This window comes from Canis lupus, chromosome 7 (genome assembly GCF_011100685.1).
Source record: "Canis lupus familiaris isolate Mischka breed German Shepherd chromosome 7, alternate assembly UU_Cfam_GSD_1.0, whole genome shotgun sequence".
Lineage (NCBI taxonomy): Eukaryota > Metazoa > Chordata > Mammalia > Carnivora > Canidae > Canis > Canis lupus.
The window spans coordinates 52,729,979-52,753,684 of record NC_049228.1 but is presented as its reverse complement, the minus strand read 5'-3'; the positions used below and the strand labels follow the sequence as shown (position 1 = coordinate 52,753,684).

The following is a 23,706-nucleotide window of genomic DNA, read 5'->3' as shown; positions in this document are numbered from 1 at the left end:
ATGAGTCTCCCTGGGAGGCCTTTGAAGAAAGGAGAGGCATTCAGGCACTGCAAGGGGACTCCAGGCTATGTTTTAGCCCTACCATTGGCTTCTCCTCACCCCTCCCACCTCCCAACATATACATTCACATTTCTTTTTGTCCTGTCTCCCAAACTTGCCCAACTTGTCTTTGTGATTTCAGGAAAAATGCCACTGGATCTCCCAGTATGAAGGATTAGCGCAGATTATGGGGAACAGTGTTAATTATCGGTGGAAGGGGGGCTGGCGCGTCGCTCCAATGTGCTCCTGATTTCCCCTGGGCCTTTCTGCCTGGTAATAAGCCTGCTTTAATCTGGCAGGCCCCTTGGTGAAATCAGCACCACGGACAGTGGTATTGATTGCTTCTGAGAAACCATCACAGCTGCTCAACCAAATTACCTTTGATATGTGACCTTTAATGTAATTACTGCAACATCAAAGTATTTCTATAAATTATTAAAGAACTAATACACTCCATCATTTAGCTATTCTATTATATGTAAAATAAACAACCACAAGTTAATGTTAGATCCTGAACAATCCACACTTGCTATGGAAATTCTCCCAGTCCCCAGCCTCTTCCCCTTCAAAATCCTGAGCCCCTCCCTCCCACCTTCTCTTTCTGTTTCCTCATCTAATTCCCGGCTTTTAGCCGTCATGAAACTCCCCAGCAATCTCTCTCAGGCTGATGAAGGGCCTCCCAAAACAATGTGGTATTTTCTATTCCATTTGGGTAGCTCTAAAATATCTATCACAATCTCTCCCAAAACAAAGTACCATAAACACTTTATTAATCAGCACAAACCTTTCTCAGAAGCCTTTGATTATCTTACAATATGGCTTTATGCTTCACACATAACATGGGGCGATGTGGAGCATATTTCTGCCATCTTACAGAGGGCACCCAGAAAGTAATTACTATAATATATGTGCATGTAGCCGCGCCACTAAAAAACCAACTGGGGAATGGCCACCGTACCAGAGCTGGGCTCCACACAAAAACCTGTGCGGTGCACGATTTCCATACATTTGCATCCGCGGGTATGTTATTAAGATGACTCAGCCCCGTGCTTTGCAATCTCAAGTACCAAAATACAATACAAAGGCTGTCTTAATGGAAGGAAGGCCCTCCCCTCCTCTAAATGGGTAAAGAAGGATCTCTAATGCAAAGGAAGGCTGCCCCGACCCAGGGCTGCGTTTTCTGTCTACCTGTTTAACCTTTCCCGCTGTGGGGCAGAGATGGAAACGTGTGTTTACATACAGGTTTGCTAGGTAAGAATGTAAACATGCGTGTGTAAACACCGGTGAGCGTACATACAGAGAACACGTGCTCCCCGCAGTGCCCATTGTATGAGCTTAACCACGGTATATTTGCAAATTCCTTAAATAATGCCTACACACACTCACATCTTTCCATTTATCTTTAGATACTCGGTGAGCCGTATATCTACCCCCCCCCCTTCTCTCTGAACCCACAGGAGAGACCGCGCAGACCCCTTGACCCGAGGAACACTTCTTATTTTATGGTGATGAACTAGCCTCGATAATAGCCATGGCTGATATCACACCCAGTTAGGGGGGCCATAAATAATTCTCTTCTCCCCCGCACAGAAGCTATAAACCAGGGCTGAGGCGCGATAGTTTATCAAAGACGAGGACTGGCTCCTTAAATAAACCGCGGTGATCTCACTCGCGGCGCCGAGCCGGGCGAGCAGAGGAGGCGCCCCCGCCCCGGAACAGTCGGGGTCCGACGGGGATCGGCGGGCGCTCGGACGGGGCGGGCGCAGGCGGCTCGCGGCACCCAGGGCACCCGGGGCACCCGGGGCACCCAGCGCCCCGCCCCCGGCCGCCCGCGCGGGCAGTGCGCGGACCCGGACCCGGTCCAGGGCGCCCCCCGCCCGGGATCCCGTCGGGGCGAGCTCCGAGGCCGGCGCCCACGCGCCCCCCGTCCCGGGCCCGCGCTCCCGGCTTCTGGGGACGCGGGGGGGGGCGAGCTCCCGAGGGAAGGCAGGCGCGCGCCGGGCCGCGACCCCCCCCGCCCCGCCCGCGGCCCCGTGGCAGCCCCGCGGCAGCCCCGCCTCCCCGAGTCGCCCCCTGCCGGCGCGTCGGTCGCTCGCGCCTCGGCGGCGCACTTACCCCGGGCAGAGTCTTCTGCTCGTGCAGCGCGCTCTGGGCCTTCAGCGCTGACTCACGCTCGCAGTAGGTGAGGAAGGCGCAGCCTGGGGAGGGAAGCAAGCGCCGAGAGGGGTCAGTGGGGCGCCCTCGGGCCGCCGACGCCCCCCCATCTCGGCCCCTCCCCGCCCCGGTCCCTCTCCCCACCTCTCCCTCGCTCTCCTGTGCACTCCACTGGAGCTCTCTTGCCTCCCCGTTTTCCTGTCGGTCTGCTTTTTGTCCCTCGCGTTGCTTTTCTGCTTTTGCTCACTCGCCGAAGTCTCCCCAGCCTGCATCTTCCCCCCACCCCACCCCCGCCACCACGCCCCCTCTCCCCGCGGGTCCCTTCCTGTCCGTGTGCCCTGCTGCCTCGGGCACCTCGGCCTTCCCCCTCCCTCCACCCCTCCTTCCCTCCCTCCCTCCCTCCCTCCCTCCCCGGGGTGCTCTGTCTCAGCTCCAGCCCCTGTACCTCCCGGAAGGGGCAGCTTCCAGCCCTCACCCCCAGCACCTCTGGTCACATTGGACCAGGAACTCGTTCTGGCCCCTTGGGAGTGCTGCCGGCTGCTCCATCAGGGATGATGGAGGGACCCTCCAGACCTGCCGCTGCCAGATAAAGTCTCCATCTGTAGGGGGGCCCCCAGGCCTGTCTCTACTAATAAGTGAATGGACCGTCCATGTGTCCCGGGTCACCACATGTGCAGTGATATCTCCACACCCCTCCAGGCAGAGAGCCTCTTAGGGAAATCTAGCCCACCAAAGCTCCACCATTGGACCTGAGGCCCACTCTTGCTCTGCGTCTAATTCCCTGGGCGGCCCCAGGCCAATCGGGTCTCCAGTGTGGCCTCAGTCTCCTCATGTGTGAACTGAGAGGGCTGACCCAGTGGTCTCCAGGGTCACTCCAGTGTAGCTTTCCCCTTGAGTGACTCTGACTGTGCCTTACCAGGGAATTTGGATTTTACAGAACAATGTACCTAACTCAAGGGGTGACTTTTAACGCTGGCCCTTCAGGCATGGTGACAAAGCAAAGAGGGTGCTGGCTAGTGGGAGTCTTTCTGGCAGTTCTCTCAAACTGCTGGGTGTCAGGGACCTCTTCCTCTGCCTGCAGAGATGGCTGAGCATAGCTTCCAATGAGGCCTGTAAGACCCAGGCCACAGAAAAAGTCAGGAAGCCGACTTTGGCCAACAGGAGCCTTGAGTCTCCTGGGGGAAGTGTCACCTCAAGCTTTCTGAAAGCTCCCTGAAGGCTGGACACCTCCCTTGTTTCCCTGTCTTCTTTCCCTCCACTGCTCCTCTTCCTTGGTCCTCATGGTCTCACCCCATTTTCCCATCTTCCAATCCCACCCATCTTTCAAGAATCTGATCAAGTTCTACTGACTCCAAGCAGCCCTTCCTGATGGTTCTAGTCCATCCCAAGCCCCTCACTTTCTGACCACCCATCCTCATGGTCCTTTGTTAACTACTTCCCAAGTGCCCTCTGTCTGCCAGGCTCTGTGGCCCAGGCCTTGTTCCTATGAAACCTGCAGGCTGGTGGTGCCTCCGCCAACCCTTATTACTAGGTTTGCTCTGCCCTCTTGCTCCCCCGGGGAACAGAGTGCTCCCAGCATCCTCTGCAGTTCCTTTCTCTTCTGCCACCCAGTGAGAAAAGGAGAAGAAAAAAAAAAACCCTTCCTTCTCTTCCACGATACCAATTGGATCTGCCTGCCTTCCCTTCCTAGCTTCAGAGAGGAGATGGACGGAAATGTAGGTGCAAAGGGGCCAGAAAGAGAGGAATTAGGAAGCAGGGAGAGATACCTGGGAGGCAGAAACTCTCAGCAACCTGTGAGCTCTGTGCCTTCCCCATCTCCAACTCTTTCCCCAGACCGGGAGGAGGTGTGAGTGCCAAGGAGCCTCTCCACTCTATCCCATCCCACCCCTCCCCGCCAGACCCCAGATCACCCCCGCCTTCTTTCCCCCCTTCTGACTCCTCCTTCCTGGTCTGGGCAGACAGTTATTGATGGAGACACCAGGGGACTGAAATGAATAGCGGTCAGAGGCCCCCATGACGTCCTCCCGCGTGCTGCTGCCTGCCTCTCTGGGGGCCTCTTCCCTCCTGTCCCTTTCCTGGCCTTGTCCTCAGCCTGCACCGGCCTGCAACTGGGAGGCGGCCACCGTCTTGCTGCATGCAGGCAAGCCAGCTAGGGACAAGGTCAGGGGCAGGTGTGGAGAGGGAGGAGAAGGAGGACTGGGAAGAGGAGGAAGGTGGCAGGAGGAGGAGGGAAGAGGGAGGAGTAGAAGACCAAAGAAGAATGAAAGGAAGGGGAGAAAGGGGAGGAGGAGGAAGGGGCCATTGTTATGCCCCCACCCACCCCCAAAGATGGGTAACGAAGAGGAAAGGATCCCAGGAAAGAGTAAGAAAGAATCTGTTGCTTTTTTCCAGCTTCCAGGAATTTCTGCCAGGTTTTTTGAAGAGCTCACAGCCTCTGTGAACCAGAATCTTTGAGGGGACCCCCAGACCTTATGTGACCCTCCCTGACATCTCCACCCCTTAACCTCACCTCCTTTAGTGCTTCATCTTCTTACCCCCTTGCCTACCTCCCATTTCTCAGCCCTGCTAGATACACTCTGCCTCAGGTCTTTAGCACCGATATTCCCTCAGCCCAGAGACACATTCACCCCGCTCTCTCTGCGTGCTTGCTCCTTCAGTCACCTCAAGTTTCTGCTTAAATGTGACCTCCCAGTGATGCCCTTTCCAACCTCCTTTCACAGGACACCCCTCCCCCAACACACCCCTCCTCTCTGACCTCTGTGCCCAGTTTACTCTTCTCTTTGGCACCCCGCTGAGCCATTCAGTTACAGGGTCGGTTCCTCCATTGACAGATCCCTCTCCCGCCAAGGGGGATCAGGGACTGGCTTTGGTCTCATTCCTGCAGTTCCAGCTTGGTTCTCAATGCCCCCAACAGGGGCAGGATCTCAGTGTGTATCTGTCAAGAGCATTGAATCCTGCCTCAGCAACTTTTGCAGGGCCAATAGGTGGGGGGCATGGGAGCTGTGCTCAGAGGCTGTTGGGAGCTGACCAAGACTCCAAGGACACTGAGGCACGTGGGAGTTGCATGGTGTTGGGGAGCCTAGGTCAGCTCTGAGAGGCAATAGGTAGTCCCTGCTGGGAGGCCTCCTATCTCCAAGGCTTCCCAGGCCAACTCTCTGAGTGTTGGACTGGACCTGTGTGGTCCCTGTCACCACCCTGCTCTCTCCCACGAGGCCATCATCCTCTACCAGGCTGATGCACAGATCCACACAGGAAGCTGTGTTCAGGGGAGACTTTTATCAGCCAGGGGCCACTTACTGGTAATTCCTTGAACCTCAGTGTCCTCATCTATAAAAGGGAGGGAGTCATCCCCCTCAAAGGTTTGTGGGGAGACCTGGTAGCCAAGGAGTGCTATCAACCTCTGCAGAGCTCTCTCATTGCAGAGCATGGCATAAAGATCAACTCACTCTGATGGTCAAGACGTCAGAAGACAGAGTCTGTCCTTCTGTCCCTCTGCACACCTGCCAGGAGGGACCAGCCTTACAGAGGCACCAGTTAGGGCAAACCCACCGGGCCCTTCTCGGGTGCTCTCTTTAGCCAGCCCAATGCCACGGCTCACTATGGCTCTTTTTAAAAGAGCAGATTCCCCATAAGCAGTTATTACCTGCTGACTCCAGCAGTGCAGGAAGAGACTGCATCTGTGCTCCCTTGCTGAGGACAGAGCCCAGGGGGACAGCAGCTTGGCAGGGATGGGGTGGCTTTAGGAGGGCACTTTGCCATCCCAGGGTCCCGCAGAGCTTGATGGGCCTGAGGTGGGACTCAGGGTGGCCAGACGAGGAGAGAGTGCCAAGCCTCATCCATTGGCACTTGCTGGCCTCTTGTGTGGAGGAAGAAAGGGTGGGACCCACAGAACCCCCACTCAGAAGCACTAGTTGTGACTTCCTGTTGCTCACTGCTGCTCCTCACAGGAGTACAGAGGGGGCTCCCAGCTGTGAGCATGCATGTGGCAGGGGGCCTCAGCTTGGCAGTCACCAGAGCTGCCCTGTTCGCTCTCTTGTGACATGCTGACGTGTCCCCAGAGACACACCTGGTGAGGCCTCTTGGGAATTCACAGTCTATTCGGGAGACGGGATTCACTCCGGGAGCATCTGCCTACTGAGCCAACAGGGCGTGGGAGAGGAGGCTAGACCAGTCTCTGACCCATGGTGAGAAGGTCTAAGGAGGGAACACGTCTCTCACCAGGGATGGAGCTGGTGACCCAGCATTCCCTCCTCAGCCTGGCCCTACAAATGGACTCTTACCTGTGTTCACAGAGAAAACAGGAGTCCACTGTGGCTGTTTGGAAAAGCAAAAACAATTGAAAACCACCTAAAGGTCTCTCGGTGCAGAGATGGCTTTATGTTTCAACTGTGGAATACTCTATAGCAGCTAAAATGATGAAATGGTCCTAAGTGTACCCAGCATGGGCAGACACAGTCAGATGGGGAAAGCAAGTCGTGAAACAGCACACACCATGTACGTGCAATGAAGACCTATTCCATTAGTTCCATGGGCACCCAAATCTGGACTTACACCATGGCCCAAAGTCTAGAAGGTGTCACACCGAGTTGAAAACAGGGCATATATGGGAAAGTAGGGCATGTCTTCCATAACATTAACTTTTTTTGGTCTGATCAACACAGACACCAGAATGTATTCATGTATCACTTGCACAATTAACTTTAAAGAAAAAAAATGAAAATTTGTTGAAAGCAGATAGGATGAAAAGGGAGGGGGAGCGACACCTGGGTGGCTCAGTGGTTGAGCATCTGCCTTTGGCTCAGGGCGTGATCCTGGAGTTCTGGGATCTAGTCCTGCATCGGCCTCCCTGCATGGAGCCTGCTTGTCCCTCTGCCTATGTTTCTGCCTCTCTTTCTGTGTCTCTCATGAATAAATAAATAAAATCTAAAAAAAAAAAAAAAGGAAACAGAGGGGGTGCAAATGGGTGAGCCAGATCCACAGCCCAATTTGAGGGGACAAAGATCATTGGGTATCAGCTCCCTGGCAAGTTCCTCATAAGGGATAGTATCACTTGAGGATCCAGCTATGTCTCAGTCTCAAAGCTTCCTTGGAGCTCATGAATTGAAGTGGATGCCCTCTACCCAGCGAACTGAGGGTGGCATTTTGGTCCTGTGGCCCCGAGTTCCCAATGTTTGTGGGATGGAATCTGTGGCTGATGGAGCACAGAGCCTCCCTATCTCTGCTCCCCAGCTCTCCCCTTCAGCCAGGGTGACGCTGAGAGGAGATCTGAGGTGGGAGGTGCAGAAGCCACTCTCTCCGGTGGGGTAGGCCCTCACCGCTCAGCTCCCATTTCACCTGTCCCACGTCCTGGAGGGTGGTCCCCCAGCACCAGCTCCTCCCTCCTAAATCATGGACCTGAGCAGATCAGAAAGGCAGCCCTGCAGAACAGGGATGGACTTTGGAAATCAGCAAGGGGGTGGGGGGTGGAGGGGGTGGGAGCGGCGGCAGGAGGGGGGCAGATAGATGTCATACTTTGAGTAAAGTCACATGATGGTGCTGCCAGCAGCAGCAGACTGACGGCCTGGGCTCTGGAATCGAGGTGGCCCCCACGCGCACCCCTCTGGCCCACACTGACCTGCCTCTCTTCTGCTGTTCTCCCCTCCACCGTGTGTACTCACTCATCCTATGTTGACATTTAGCCTCTTCCCGCCCATCCTTCATCTTTACGTGTCCTTATTCGTTCTTTGTCTTGGGTGTCTGAGTGGACTGTCCACTCTGTGCGGGCGGAGACAAGGGCTTCCAAATGGACGACTGAGCTTCTAGCTCAGGCATCTGAGGGCTGGGAGACCAAGGGAGCCATGGGAGTGGGAGTGGGAGAGCCACCAGGCACTGGAGAGAGAGCGGGAAGCCCTGTGGGCATGGGGGAAGGAGGGGGAGGGTGCGTCAGGAGAGGGTAGTAAGGAGCCAGGAGCCAGGGCTCCTGGGGGAGGCCTGGGGCTGGCGGCTGGAGGTGCAGGGGCGGTGGCAGGCACCCTCCGCCAGCGCCAGCGCTGACTCCTGAGAAGGTGGGCGGGTGCCCCCTCCCACGCGGGGGAAAACACAGCCCAGCAGAATTAATTGCGAGCGATGGCAGTAATTTACAAAGCCCCCGTGCACGGGGATAAAAGGCCCTTGTCATTGTGAAGTGAAGGAAGTACAATTTCCTGCCCAACTCCAAGCAGGGCTGAAGCCTGGGGTGTAATCATCGCGGAAGGGAAGGCTCCCAACGTGCTCCCTCCTCCCACCCAGCCAGGCCTTGGCTTCCCACTAATTGAATTACAGAATTAGCCAGAGGAAGGTGGCCCTAGAATAGGAAGATCTGGACTGTAATAAAACATCAGATCCTTCAGGGCTGGCCTGCAGGGAGTAAGAGGAAGCTGGGGCATAGGAACGGGGTGGGGTGGGGAAGGGAAGGGAGAAGGAAGCCCAGCAACCAGCAGGTCAGGGAGGGGCTCCTTGTTCACTGTGATCTTCTCAGGCTGTCCAGGAAGACACACACACACACACACACACACACACACACACACATACCCGCCCCAAATCTCCACCCACAGACCTGCCTAATTCCCCAAATCCTATTCTTAGAGCACCACCCCTCAGTGGGTCTCACCGAGGCTGCACCTGAGAACCACCTGGAGCATCTGAAACACAGATACGGGCCTGCTGCAGAGAAATTAAGGCAAAATCTCTGGGGGTGGATAGAGAGAGGGAGAGAGGGAACATCCGCCAGCCTCCCCAGAATGAAGGCTGTGGGTGTTCTAAGGCCAAATCCGCCCCCTCCCCCTCCACTCCCCACCCCCACTCGATCCAGTTTCTGTCCCCCATGGTCTGGGTGAACAAGGGTGACCTCTCTGGTGCTTTCCAGAGCAAATGCCCCCTTCCCCCCTTCCTATGCATGTGGGAGACACAGCTGCAGAGCTGTTCCTCATGTACATGCTGTTCCTCTGGGGATGTCTTCCCACTCCTGTGCCTGCCCTGGGTCTGCGCCTCCCTCAAGAGCCACCTCTTTGGGTCTCTGGATCTGTGAAGCCCAAGGCACCTACCTGGACCACCACAGTCTTACCTTCCTCTGATTCCTTTTTTTTTTTTTTTTTTTTTTTATGCTGGGACTTCCTCTGATTCCTATGCGGCCACTGCTACCCACGGCCTGTTCCAAGGGTGCACCTTGTCTGCTTATCTAATCCCTGAGCTCCTTGAGGATGGGCCCTTGGGGCTCAGCAGAGCCTGGTGACAGGCAGGAGAAAGAAACCAGGGGACAATGACACTGTCTCTGCCTTTCTTTCCCAGTTCCCAGCCCCTGGGTGATATTCCTCTGTTATCTTCCCAGGACCTGTCCTGACTCTTCCGGTCCCCCTGGTCCTTTCTACCTGGACCTTACTCCTTTCTCCCCCTTCTCCAGAGGAATGCTCCCTGCTGGCATTCCAGCAGTTCCTGTGGTTCTCCTCCCTCCATAGGAGAGGGACAATGACTGCCCACCCATGTACATGACTCTGACTTCCTCTTGCAACTCCATCTCCGTGGGGTAAACCCAAGCCTGAGCATCCTTTCCCCTGCTGCCTCTGTCCTTTGGAGCCCACATGTCCTTCTAGGAGTGACTGAGCCCCCCCTCTTCCAAGAAGGTTTCCCTGACCACATCGACCCCAGCATCTTTTTTAAAAATGTTTTATTTATCTAAGAAAGAGCACAAGTAGGGGAGTGTCAGAGGGGATAGGGGACAGGGAGAAACAGACCTCCCACTGAGAAGGGAGCCCACCTACAACGCTGGGCTCAATCCCAGGACCCCAAGATCATGACCTGAGCCAAAGGCAGACACTTAACCAGCCACCCAGGTGCCCCAACCCTAACATCTCTTAAAGCCCTTATCAATGGCTGCTCTCACTTGGCGGTTAGAACACTCCTATTTGTCTACCTTGCACTGATGTGTGTTTGTCCACATGGAAATATGCTACTATAGGAACTGCCAACTCCAGGGTCCGCTTCTCCTCCCAGTGACAGACTTCATTGAATGCAGCAGTGGTTCAACTTCACTCTGTCCCTGCTTGGGTGACAGTGATCTGAAGTGCTAGGGAGAGATGACTGGCTGCAGGGAAACAGGGTGTGTGAGAGGGTCTGGGACGTCTGCCCTCCGGCTCAGGCCCCTGATGGTGGCAGGAGACATCCATCTTCCTTGGAGGAGGCCTGGCAGGTGGGGATGATAGACCTGCCGGCAGGCAGGGGAGATGGATAATGCCCTCAGCCAACACATTAGGGCTGTGGGCCTTCTCCTCGATCAGAGCCCTCCGGAGCTGAAAATACCCTGGGCCCTCATACTGCTTTGGGGCTCAGCACTGGCCTCCTGTATCAACTGTCTTTAAATGGAAAACTCTGGAGGAGAGCATGGTGGCCTGTTCACGGGTTTCTCAGAAAGAACATTTGCATGACATGGGGAAGTTGACCTGGCTCACTGCGAGCCTAAGTGTGTCTCTTACTTTTCTAGGCTGTCCTGCCCATAGAGCTGGGGCATAGAGATCCCCCCCCACCAGACTAGACTAGGAGCCCTTGGGGAATGCGACCAGCCTTCTCTTTCTTTTCCTGTGGGGCACACAGCAGGGCCCAGTAAGCTCAGACCCAGGGACCTCACTGGCTCTGGACCTCAGAGGATGAAAGGAGTGGTGGGCAGGCCTTTGCCAAGTGTCTCTCCTGCCAGTTGCCCTTGTTTACACCCTCAGCACTGGAGAATTACATGTCTGGTGTCGGCGGCAACATCTCTATGGCACTGTGAAAAAGGACAAAAACTGGACATGACATATTGATGGCCTCTCCCCTCTCTCAGAGCTCTTGGTGGTGAAGCCTGGCCCAGAGAAGGTGTCAGCCATCCTGAGGCTCAGCCCACAGCTGTTCCACTGACATATGTGCTGGCTCTTATTCCCACAGCCGGGGTGGAGGGGGGCTGCCCTGTGCCCCCTCTCTAGGCCAAAAGTTCCGGCCGGTCCCCATGGTAGCACAAAATGCTCGCTTTCATTCCTTTTTTCATGGAGGGCTTCACCTGCCATGATGTTTTTGCTCCCAAAGCTCCTTGTACCTCTGAGTTATCAGCATCTGAGGGTATATTATCAGCATCTGGCAACTGGAAGAAGCTGAATGGCTGGCAGAGACCTGAGCCCCCCGCCCCCCACCCCCCGCAATGGCTGTTTGGGGCTCAGTGCCTGTTGTCCCCTCCAGCAGCACTGGGTCTGGACCCTGGGGACCCTCATGGGAGACATCCTCCCTCCATGCCCCCCACCCCCACTACAGCTTGCAGTTGGGATAAAGCACTCCGGCATGACATTCTCTTCCTGCAAGGACCCAGGTGGAGTCAGCTGGGCTCTCTGGGGCCTCCCTGGGCCACAGGTGCCTGACCGCCCTCTACCCGTAGCGCCCTCTCCAATGTCAAAGTCAGGCCGTGGGCTCCTCCACAGAGAATTCTATCTGAGCATCCAGATTGGATTTGAAATGCATGTGGGGCATTTGTTACTCATACGGATGCCGGGATAAGTGCTAAAGCACAGAAACTGAACCGTGTTCCTGTCGAATTAACCTGGTTGGGGAGTTTAGATCTTCCTGTTTTGAATTTTCTCAGAACAGGGAGCACCTGCTGAGAAGCCAGGCATGACTCAGTGGGAAGGGCCGGCTAGCTCACTGAGTGCCTCAGTGGAAGGGGCTCTCTGGGGCCCCCTTGGCAAGACCCAGGCCATCACTAAACTGTGGGAGATGGGCTGAGAAAGCAAGGCCATCTCAATGGGTCTGGGGGGGGGGACCGTATTCCTGTCTCAGACCACTTCTGTTCTCTGCATTCCCATCTCCACAGCCGACCTGCAACTGCCTCTCTCCCTTCTTCTGTCTTGCTGCAACTGCAGAGCTTTCCTGGCTGACCTCAGCCATGCTGCTGACCCCTGGCCTGACACACGGAGCTCCTCAGTGGATGGGAATGACATGGTACAGGACCTGAGCCCCGCAGTGGACCCCAGCGTTTGCCAGGGCATGTGTGTGTCTCATGCCCACAGAGGAAGCTCAGGGGATGCTTGTGGAGTTGCATAGAATTCCCAGCTAAATTAAGGTGGGGGTCATTTTCCCCAACAGAACCTCCTTCTCCATGTAGGTGAAAATGTGGGGGAGTCCCTCCTTAGCATGCTCCTGAAGTCCCTGGCTGCCTGTCCCTGGCATATCCACAAGGCATATGGCATCTCTACCCCAACGATGTCCTTGTGTGGTGGGGGATCAGCCTCTCTTGACTCCTTTGTCCCATGAAAGGAGAGATCACACCTTCGAGGCAGGGGACCACTGAGTCCCTTTGTCCCTCTTCTCACTCACACTGAACCACACCTCTCCCAAGCACCAACCCATGTCACTTCCTCTCTCACCTGAGATGCCCTCCCTGCTCTGGTGTGTGTGTGTGTGGGGGGGGGTACTCTACTAGCTCCTCTCACCTCTCCAGCCCTCCCCAGCTACCCAGCGCTCCCCAATTCTCCTTCCAACGAGTTATTCCACGTCCAAATGTCTAAATTGTAAAAACAAGGGCTTGGTTGAACAGTTTCCTGCTGTTCTCACCTGCAGAAACTGTGTCTCCCTACTAGACCACAGCGCACAGAGCTGGCCCTGTCCTGTCCATCCTCGAACAAGTCCCAGGATGGGTTTTCACAAGAGCAGCTGAACTGCTGAGAATCGGGAGGGAGGGCACGCCAGCTCCACTTTGATTGTGCTCGGGCACTCAGGACCTGCCAGGTGAGGTGAATTAATCTCGCCTCTCTCTCCTGGCTCCTTCCTAACAGCCCCTAATTCACTTAAAGAAAAAAAAAAAAATAGAAGCACACCAACCAAGAAATTCCAACCTCAGCATCCAAGACAGGCTATTTTGAAAAGACCAATAGCCAGGAGTCCCATATTACAGGATCAATGTTTGGAAAATGTGATTTTCTTTTTAAAAGCAGAAAAACAATCTCACACAGTCCTGGCAGGCCATGGTCCAGCTCTCGGTGGAGGGTGCCTTTCCCCATGATCTCGGCCACTTAAGCTACTCTTCTGGCCAGGCATTGGGCTTCACCCAACATCAATAAGATAGGTTCAATCACAGGCATTTAGCAATATTTAACCTGAGGGCTGCGGCAAAGAAGTAGTTAGCAAATGTGACCGGGATGCTGGCCTCAGTGAGTTAATCCCTCAAGCTCTCTGAGCCCTGGCAGAGGTAGCTATTCACATTGTAGGGGGGGATAGAGGCTCTAGCCGGTCAGCTGGACCCAACCCTGGGAGGGGATGGAGTCACTCACCCTTCACTCATTGCTGACCTGGGAGTGCCCCAGGTGGGGGAGAGGTGATAGGCAAATGGAAAGGATGACCTATGGGGAGTGGGACAGAGCCAGGCCTTCAGCTTGATTTCTTCTCTTTGCAGAGACTTACCCGCATCCCACAGAGCCCACCCAGAAAGAAGACTGAATTACCTAATTTGTTGACAGGCGCACAAGACTCAAAACATGTGATGGGGATGGGCAGTACTTTCATCTGTGGAGGGAGTGAAAGATGATTCATTCGTTCACTCATTCCACAACTATTTATTGAGAGCCCACCATTTGCCAGTTGATAAAAGACATAAAAGAGACCCTAGGTAAACAAACAAGGCTAGGTGATGTACGTGCCAGGAGCGTACCTGCCAAGCTGCGTTTTGTGCAGGACTCACCGGTGGCACAAATGATGGCAGCAAACCCTGATGTCTGGTTATCTGTTGGGCACTGGTCTAAGTCCTTCTCGTGTATTGAATCATTTACTACAACAACTTGACGCAATAGGACTATAATCATCCCCATTTTACTGGTAAGAAAACGAAGACAAACAACTTGCCCAGGGCCTGTGGCCAAGCCCTTGGTAGAGCTGGGCTGCCTTGTGTGGCAGGCCTCCTGCAGGGTCTGTGGCCTTAACCTGGCCTCTTTCACCTTCTGGAGGAGGATGTTGGGCTCTGCCCAGAGTAGGGAAATCAGTGCACAGCTGATTCCACCACCACTTACTTCCTTCCTTTCTTTTTCTGTCTCATGCCTGGAATCCCATATTATCTCTTGTCCATCTATTAAATTCCCATTCTTAAACTACTCCAAGAGACACCAGTTTTTTTCCACCTCAAATAAGGTAACATCTGACCCCATGGTTTCCATCACCTGACAGCCGGTGCCTCAGGGAAAGCCATTTAACCCCCATGGCCTGGTTGTTTCCATCAGCAGGACGTCTGACCCCCTGGGAAAGGGCTGCAATCTCCCAGGGAGGTGGGTCTGGCTCTGACAGTAGCCTCTGCCTTGTTCTGGAAGCCCCGGGAGTTTGGGTAGTTTACGTAGCCCCACCCCAACCCCTGGGGCTCAGGTTCTTTAGAGAGGAAACAGAGCAGGTGACACTTACGTGCTGGGGTCATGGGCGTCCAGCAGAGTGCCTGGCATATAACGGTGGGGGAGGGGATTACTACTGCCACCATTGCCAGGAGTAGCGGTGGGGATGTGATGCTAGAGATGTCCTGCAGCGTGAAAAATAGCGTTGGCATTTATACTGTCTGGCATTGCCTGCTTCCTTGTGTGGGACCTGCACATTTTACTTGATTATAGCCTCCCCACCCCAATACATACTCACCAGGACAGGGACCCTGTCTGTGTTTCCTGCTCTCAAGCAGGCCAGCACACTGGGGGCTCGGAGCACCTGCCGGGTCTGCTCGGAGAGTCTAGGATGTGAGTGTGTTTTGTTTACCTCGTGCATCTAATATGCTAATGACAGGAGGCAGTAATGAGCTGGCAGGGACCTGAGTGGCAAAGAACTGGCTTCAGGCTTCCCCCAAAGAGGCACCTTAGTGTCAACTGTTTCTTTTGTGAGAGGAATTGTTAAGGGCCGGGAATGTGGGCTTTGAGGGCTGGGAAGAAGAAGGAGGTCTCAGGCCAGAGGAGTGCAGGTCCTGGCAGTGCAGCGATGGGACAGCCTGGGGTGGGCAGCCCTGGGAGGGGGGTGTGGGGTCCTACGCCCTCGTGTGGAGGGGACGGATGTGAATTGAACACATGTATGTAACTCACTGACTTCTCCAGGGGCCCTGGGAGCTCCAAGGTGATGGCACTGGCCCCATGTGCTGTGGACCTCTGTTGTCCTGCTCCTGGCACAGGGCCTGGTGTGGCCACAGGAAGCACAAGGTGAGGGGTGGACCCTGGTTTGGCATTAGAAGGCCTCCTGAAGGCAGACTCTTGAAAGGCAAAACAGCCTCCAGTAAGTCACCAGGTCTCTCTGGATCTGTTTCCTTTTCTGTGAAATGGGTTTGATATGCCTGCCCACGAGTCTGTGTCCCCAACAATCGCAGCGTCCTGGCACAGAGTGGGTCCTAGCATACATTCCTCAGGAGTGGGGAGTGGACCAGGAGGGAGGGAGGAGCAGGAAGTGTACTCTGTTCTTTCACAGAGGACGAAACAGATGTGTCTGTAGGTCAAGGTGAAGCCATCATCCCAAGAGCACACAGCTTGAGTCAGTGAGGGAGCCGAACCCCAGGTCCCTGCCCAGCCTCCTGGGTTGAGTGAGGAGAGGCCTGGAGGGCCCAGCATAGCTCTGAGGAGGAGAGAGCAAACAGACGCTGGGTGGTCAGCTTGGAAGGCCTTAGATGAGGTGTGTAGGAAGCAGAGTAGATCAGCAGACGGAAGTGCGTCTCCAAGGATTTGCACCAAATGGAGGGAACAGGAATAGACGAGTGTGAGCATGTGGGTCTGAGTCCACCCGCCCGCCTCCCCTGCCTGAGAGGATGGCGAGCTGTGGCCAGGGCCAAGGACAGAGGGAGGCATAGGTGTGAAATGCTCATGTGTCCTAGATGTGTGTATGGTTCTATTCTCTGTTCTCACCACCCTCAAGAGGGTCTGAGGGTGGGAAGGAGTGGGGGATCCCAGGGACTTTGCAAACTGCACCAAGTAGAGCTGACCTGAGGCCTGACATTGTCACTTCCATGATGGGTCTGACTCCCACAGCTGGCCAAGGCTCTGTCTTTGTATCCCCAGGTTTTATCCTTTCTCTCAGCTTCCTAGAAATTTCCATTAGACCTCTACTCTATCTTGGCTGAGCTGACTGCACCCCATGGCCAAGAAGGCCAGCTGGGGGAGCTGAGGCCCAGAAGGAGAAAACCGGGCCATGGGGATAGTGAAAGGTACGGCTGTTGGCCTTCTTCCCTGGCATCTCTACACCCAGGCAGCTGGGTACAGAGGCCCTTCCCTGGCTTTCCACATCCTGAGAATTGCAGAGCACCAGAAATGTGGCCTGTGGCCGAGAGGCCAGGCTGGCTGACACCGGAGGTTCCAGGACTGGAGTGAAGGAGGTAGGAGTGGCAGAAAGGCAGATGGAGGGACACCTGGGTGCAAAGGCCCCCACTACACATGAGTGTGAAAAGTTGCCACTTGGATCAGAGGCCAGGACAGTACCCTTCTGGCAAGCCCTGGCCTTCTGGGGACTTTGGCTTCCTTGTCTGTGAAATCCTGACCTGAGCAACAGATGGGCTTTGGCAAAATTCTGGGGAGTGAAAATGGAAAGATTCAGAGTTCTGGATTTTAGTCCTGATTCTAGAAGGCCTAGGTGGGACAAGGTGAGACAACGTCCGCCACCCCACCCCCTGCCACCACAGCCCATGGCAGACCTCGGAGGACTACTGCCCTCAATTCTTTCACTAGATATCCAGCGGCACCTGCTCTTTCCCGGTCCTGGCCTGGAGAGGGAGGGAAGGAGAGGAGAGGAATATGGGCTGCCAGACCTCAGTGGCCCCCAGCCTGGGGAGGGACGGGGGACAGATGGACATGAAGGAAGCCTTGCAAAGTGGTATGTGCCCCAGTGACCATGCTTCTGACCACGGAGGCCTGGGGAAGCCAGGGACAGAATGAGTAATGAGGGGGTCCTTACGGAGGCAGGAGTGTCCCCAGGAGCCTTGACAGAGATGGAGAGGAAGAAGTGGGGCTTATTCCCGGTGGTTGGAGTGAACTGGCTATGTGTGGGGCCCCAGGCGGGACAGCAGGCATTTACAATCAGAAGGTGTGCTCCTTAGAAACCTAGTGTCACCTAGCAAGTGGCTGCTAGCCCACCCTCCCCCACCCCTCCTTCCCACCCTCCCTTCCCATCTCAGCAGAGCTTCTGTTCCAGACAGGCTGGGGCTGAAGGGGAGGGGCAGGGCTTAGGGGGCAGCAGCAGCCATCAGTGAGGGCACCGTCCCTGGTTTCAGAGCGGCCCAGACTGCCTCTGCCTCCCATGACCGGTCCTCCCCCCACCCCCCATGAACCTCGAGCCACCTCACTGCCTGTTTTCGTCTGCGGGTCTATATATAGCAATCTCGATGCACACTCTGGAATTGGATTTGATGTAGCCCTCTGGACTCGAGCTAACTTTTGGGGAGTAGTTTTCTTGGGAGGCTGCCAGTCCAATTCCTCCCCCATGAACACTAATTACTGCACAGACCTTCTCCATGAAATCAGCGCTGAAGCCATTCCCATCCAGGCGGCTCTCCAAGACGAAATTTTTCTACTGGGAACCGACAGCCGCAAATAAACCTACCATCTACTTAGCAACAGAGAGCAGGAGCAGGCAGGAGGTGGGGAGGGAGGGGGCGGGGGGGGGGGGGGGTAGTGGGAGGGAGGGAGGGGGAGGAGAAGAGGGCTTGCTTCTTTTCTTCCTTCTGTTCTTTATTTTACAGAAAGGGTGTAATCAGCGCTCTCTGGAAAGGTGGTACAGAGTGTCTCATAAGACAGTGCAGTGGCCCAGGAGGAGGGGCTGGGCCACCTCCAAGGCCAGTACCTGTTCTTGGCTGCTTGAGCTTGCCCAGAGCCCCCACTGCACTGCTGGACTCCGCTGGGAGCCTGTGGCAGCCCCCTGGCCTCTCCCGGCTTTCCCACCCTAACCTCCTCAAGCACCCTGCAGGCCCGGCCCATGCCTGGACACTGTCTCATCTTATGGAGAATGGCCTCCTTCCACCTTTCTGCCTGGCCAGCTCCCACGCACCTGCTACAGCCCGGACGGCAGCCCGCCTCTGCCCAGCAGCGCCTCCCGACCCCTCCAGTCCCTCCATTCTGAACTGCAAAGGCCTGTGCCAGGCACCCAGCAAGGGGGTCTGCTCTGCCTCCCGGCCCCCTGGCCCCCTGCCCCCTGGGAGCCTGCATGTCAGCTACCAAGGAAGGAGTAAGTTCTAGACTGAACAGGAGCTTCAGAGTACCAGGTCCTGCCTGCAAGGTAGAGGGCCTCTCCCCTACTTCCCGCAGGACCCACCAGAGGCTCAGATCACTCAGGCAGGATGTTCACGGCCACTCATGACCTCAGACTAGGCAGGGCTGGGGTTTAACTATGAGGGTCTGTGTCCAAAGGCCAGAGACGGTTTTCTCTCCCTCTGGACTCCCCTGGGATAGTTGTATGCGCAGTGCCTGCTTCCGCCCACCTCGTGCCTCAAAGGTCACCCCAGGGCCCAGCTCTCAGCTTCCTATTCCCCGAACACTTGAATCCCAAGGACAGAAGAATTTCCCCCTGAATTTTCTCAAGGCCCAGGGCAGGCCCAGGGAGTGCTTAGGACCGCTGGCCACTTGCCAGGTGCAGGCACTCCGGCCAACAAAGCCAGAGAGGCCGTTAGAGCCTGCTGGGGGTCATGACACTCTGTACCAGTCTTGCCCAGCTGATAGAAGGCAAAGCCCCCTCTGCACTGTGCCCAGCTGTGTCAAGCCAGGACCCCTGCCAACAAGTCATCTTTCCAAGATCCTGTCATTTCTGTCTAGGGCCATTTCTGCCACCAAGGCTTGGTGAGTCCTCCCACCTGTCTGGGCCTCCGTGTCTCTGTGATGACTCCTGCCCCAGCCTTCCTGCCTGGGGGTGTGGGGCCGGCAGTAGGAAAGCCTGAGTGCTGCTCTGACATCGGTCGTCTCCTTCAAGGCCCTTGTCCCATGTACCCTGCTTCATGCCCATTTGGGACTCTCCTCTCCCTGCCCACCCCCATCTAGGGTGGATGAGCAAGGCCTCCGGTAAGAAGCATCCAGACTCAGAGAGAACTGCACTGGGTTTAGGAGAGTGGCTTCCTGGGCAAGGAGAGGAGAGGACCCTTGGAAGAGTTCTTTTTTAAAAGAGAAATCAAGAAAATGGGTTATGCCCAGGGACGAGGCACCTTCATTTTTGGGGTGCCTGCAGCCTTAGCTGTAAGGAGGGGAGGGGAGGCTGGGGGACCTGATCAGGGCGGCCGCTCCCATTTCAAGGTGATGTAGGGCAGCGGTTAGAACGGGTCCTGCGCATTGCTTAGCTCTCTGTTGAGCTGCGGGGTTTGGGATAGGTTTCTCAGTCCCTTTCTCCCTCAGTTTCCTCATGTGTAAAATGGGAGATGAGCAGCTCTGGCCTCACTGGGTCGCTGAGGGTTACATGAGGCCATATCTGCCGAGCGTCATAACAGACCTGGTGTTATACGTGCCCCCCGGATCAGCCTTAGCTGTGAGTCAGTAGGTGCATAGCAGCCACCGGGGCATGATGAAGCACTTTCTGTGTGCCAGGGATGTCGTTGAGCACTTGCTTACATTTTCTCACTTAGTTGGTGGCTCTGTTTTTGTTTTTGGTGTGTTTATGAAACGTGGAGAGCCCCAAGAGGCGAGACCAGAGTGCTGCCTGGAACTGTAGATATCATTCAGAGTCCACAGAGTAAGTCCCAGCTCCAGTGACTGGCTGGCACGAGAGGCGTCCTCCAGAGGACGAGCCTGAGCCATGTGGAGCTGGTCACCGCAGGCCTGGGGCCGACAGGAGCATGCATCTCCAGGTAGCTGAGGGCCACCCAGCCGAGGCTGGTGAAGTGGGGCCATGGGGGTCCCTGGTCAGGGCCAGGAGGGAGCAGCTGCTTCTGTAGGGTGTCAGACCTGCCTCCAGCTTGTGTGTGAGTGGCTTCAGCTGGCTGAGACCCTGGGCTTGGTTCTGGGGCCAGCTACCCTCAGCATCGGGAAAGCAGTCTGGGCTCTGCATGCCCTTCCTTTCAGCAGCTCTTATATTTGCTAGTTTTGCTTTCCTGCTTAGGTTCCTGGTTAATTTTCTTTAGAAAAACTCTAACCTCCTTTCAGCAGAGCTAAACTAAACAGGGAACACCTGTCATGGGGGCTACCCTGTAGGGAATACAGCAGTGGGTACAGCTGTTCTGGCTGGGGCTCAGGGGACTAAGTGAGGGTGACTGTGGGAGCCAGGCCCTTCCCTCCTCCCAGGGAAGCATCCCCCTAGTAGCAGGCAGCAGGGCAGGTAGAGATGCAGGCTTTAGCATCAGACAGACCTAGATTCCTGTCTCCTGGGCTGTGTGATCTCAGGGGAGCTTCTGAACCTCTCTGAGCCCCACTTTTGAAACTGTACAAGGGAATTGATGCAGGCCTGTTGTAACATGTGGAATTCCCAGTGCAGTGCCAGACCCCACACATTCCCTTTTTGTGATGTTATTAAGCAAAGGTGTCCTGTGGATCGCTCAGCCCTGCCCTGGAACCTGCCCCTTCCATGGGACAGCAGGGCAGTGGCCTTGGCCCCATGAGCAGGTGTTCTCTCCAAGGCTGCAGGCAGGCTGTGCCTTTCAAAGCTTCAGCCCCTCTGTGTCTCCTCCTCCCCTCCCCACACCCTTCTCCACCCCCCGTTCTTTCGGCATTCTCTGTTCCTTCTCTCAGGCAGTGGATGAGCAGAAAAACAAATCAAAGTTGCCTGCGTGTCCTGGAGCCCGTGATGCTCCCACAGAACGATCCCTTGCTTCCCATTACCCACCCCAATAACTCTTGTATATGGAGTGTGAAATAATTAGCAGCAGCAAAAATAATTTAGGAAACAAGAAGAAACGAATTGTAGAAGCTTGTTTGGGGAAAACACAACGGACCAAAAAATCCACCGTGTAGGGAGATTTGGACAGACAGACTAGCTCCCCAGAGGTCAAGCCCACGGCAGGATCATCTGAAAGGATCCCTTGAAAGGACCTCACTCGAAACCACCTTCCTCCACTGCAGCCTCCAGGAGGGGCCCACTGGTGCTGGAGCCATGGGTCCCCTCATGGGCCCAGGGCGACTGCCCCAAACACATCTACACCCTCATCTTGGGCCATCCTGGAGAGGCAGGTGTGCAGGAAGGAAAGTGGGGAGGGAGATCCAGACACCTGGAATAGTATTAGACCCCCAAATGGGTCTGGTGACCTCCCTGAACTTGACCTGGGTCAGAGTAACAGGTCCTGTACCCCGCAGGCCTTGTCCGCTGCTTGCCTTTGCCACTCAGACTCCATAGCCCCAGCAGACACCCTACCTGGAGCGAGCAGCGTGGGACATTAAGGAAATGGAGCTTCCCCCGGGGGACCAGGAAAACATCCAGTGCCTCGTGTTTTATGGCCCTTCTAACTTAGACAAGTTAGCTTCCAATTCCTAAATTCTCTGCTACCCCCCATCCCCCCGCCACAGCTCCTCACTTCCTGGGAGGTAGAGGGTCAGGCGCCCTTGTTTCCATGTGACAGATGCAAAGGAGTGAGGAAAGCTCACACTCCCGAGCAGACAGTTTCAAGATAAGGGAATGAGGGACCAGGGAGATGCCCAAGATAATCTGCCCAAAAGTCACAGTCACGGGAGAAGGGGCTCAGGGTTTGACCTGGGGCTGATGTCCCTCCCCTTCCTTACCCCTCTGCACAACAGGCCGGGGCCTGCCTGCTCCAGGTCCCTAGCTGGTTCCCAGGCCAGCGTGACTGCAGCCTCTTCTGCTCCCTGGGACCCTGCCCGAGGCACCTGAGACCCTGACTCTCACCTGAATGAGAGCTGGGCTGGGCGGGAGGCCTCCTCTTCCCTCCCCCTCCCTTTAGATGCAGGGTATTTGCATTTGCTTGGAACTGCACTAGAAGGTTATTTTTGAGGGCAGGAGTCTCACCTCTGTCCCTGTGAGCTCCTGTCTGCTAACTCCGGACGACGCATCTTCCCTTGTCTGGGCCATTACGATAACCTCCTAACTTGTCCCTTACCGTCTGAGTCCCAGGCCAGCTTCAGATCTGTCCTTCCCTTGCTCTGAAACCTTCTGTGACTTCCTGTTTCCTCCCGAATCAGCACAGACTGCTCAGCCTTGCCTCCACTGTGACATTGGACTCTGTCATCCCCCTTAGTTGGAGGAATTACTTTTAAATGTTGGCTCCTCGGTGAGACGTCAGCTCATTGACAGCAGCTCTTTGGGTGTCCCTCCCCTTCACTGTCCCCACCCAGAATCACGGTGGCTCCGTAAGCCACGGTGGCCCGGTGTCCATCTCCCTGACACACCACTCCCTGCTAACCATCGCGGCCTGGAGGGCTCTTGGTGCCTCACATTCAACCTGAACGAAGTGGTACCCGCTATTTTGTCCACATTGACCCCGTATCCTGGATCCCCCCACGCAGGTGATTGGCACTCCCAAGGCATCAGCTTGGGAGTTCTACATTCTCCTTCAACTCACCTACCCTACAGACAGCTCCAAAGTGGGTTTCTCGTCTCCACCTTGCCCCTGCCTGGTGCAACATCATCACTTGCTGACTTTCCTTCCCGCGGCTCCCAAGAGCCTCCGCCACAGCCCCAGGGTTCCCGGGGAAGGCCTCATCTGGGCTTCTCCCTCTCCCATTTCTTGTCCCTGACTGGGCTGAAAGCTGGTCCCAAGTTGCCCTGGCAGATGAGACAGGGTGGGCCCGATGGCAGCACCTCAAAGGCCAGCCTAAGACATCAGAGGCAGTAGAGCTGAGGGAGGTTCTGGTTGGAAGCACCGGGGAGGGAGCGCTGTGCTCACGCCATCAGTCTGGAATCAGCACATGGCATGAGCCAGGGGAAAGCATTTGGAGGCAGGAGGGCGACTCCCTACAGGCAGGCCCCTCTGGGCCCATTTGCTGCGCTAATTGTCTGACAGAATTACAGGGCAGGTGTCCAGGTCTGGGGCTGTGGTCTCACTGCGCACTCAGCAGCTGAGGTCTTCTGAGGGATGGGGGTCGGGTAGAGCGCCAGGGAGGTGTGTGTGGAGTGGTGCCCCCCCTCCTGCTGGGCTGATGGATGGCACCAAGTATGCAGAGGTAGGGCATGCCTGTACTCCAGGCTGACAAATGCCACAGGTGCAGCCGCAGGGGACACAAGCCAGCTGCTCCTATCACATCTGCGTGTGTGCCGCTCAAGGTCATGCTGTGAGCTCAAGTGGTCTGGTGGCCTGGGGGCCTGAAAGCCCCTCACCGTCTTTGGCAGATGCTCTTAGCTAGCCAGTTTCTTCCTGGCGGGGGGAAGCAGAAGTGGGAGGTGGGAAGGGTCCTCTCCCTCAGAGACAAGCCATGTCCCTCTGCATATGCCAGCACACACCTTGAGATTCGTCTCTAGGCTTGGCAAGAGAACAGCCATCTCTGTAGCCTGCTGCTCATCTGCTCCTAGAATCACCTCTCCTGCTGCCTCAACCCATTCTCCAGCCTTCTGAAACTCGGGCTCCCACTGCTCCTATCCTGGTGTGGCCTTCCCACCCCACAGCCCCATCTTGATAGTTCTGACGTAACA

General features: G+C 55.7%; 1 protein-coding gene across 50 annotated transcripts in view; it reads right to left on the bottom strand.

Moving 5' to 3' along the window:
• The window catches only part of CELF4 (CUGBP Elav-like family member 4), a 298,234-nt gene that overhangs the window by 218,449 nt on the left and 56,079 nt on the right, over window positions 1-23,706 (bottom strand). For 49 of the 50 annotated variants that reach the window (XM_038543416.1, XM_038543423.1, XM_038543430.1 and 46 more), the window contains exon 2: window positions 2,155-2,237. In XM_038543416.1, the coding sequence (XP_038399344.1) occupies window positions 2,155-2,237 (83 nt within the window). Of the gene's footprint in view, window positions 1-2,154; window positions 2,238-2,337; window positions 2,468-23,706 lie in introns of those variants that run through there. The other variant, XM_038543454.1, reaches the window with a different exon arrangement.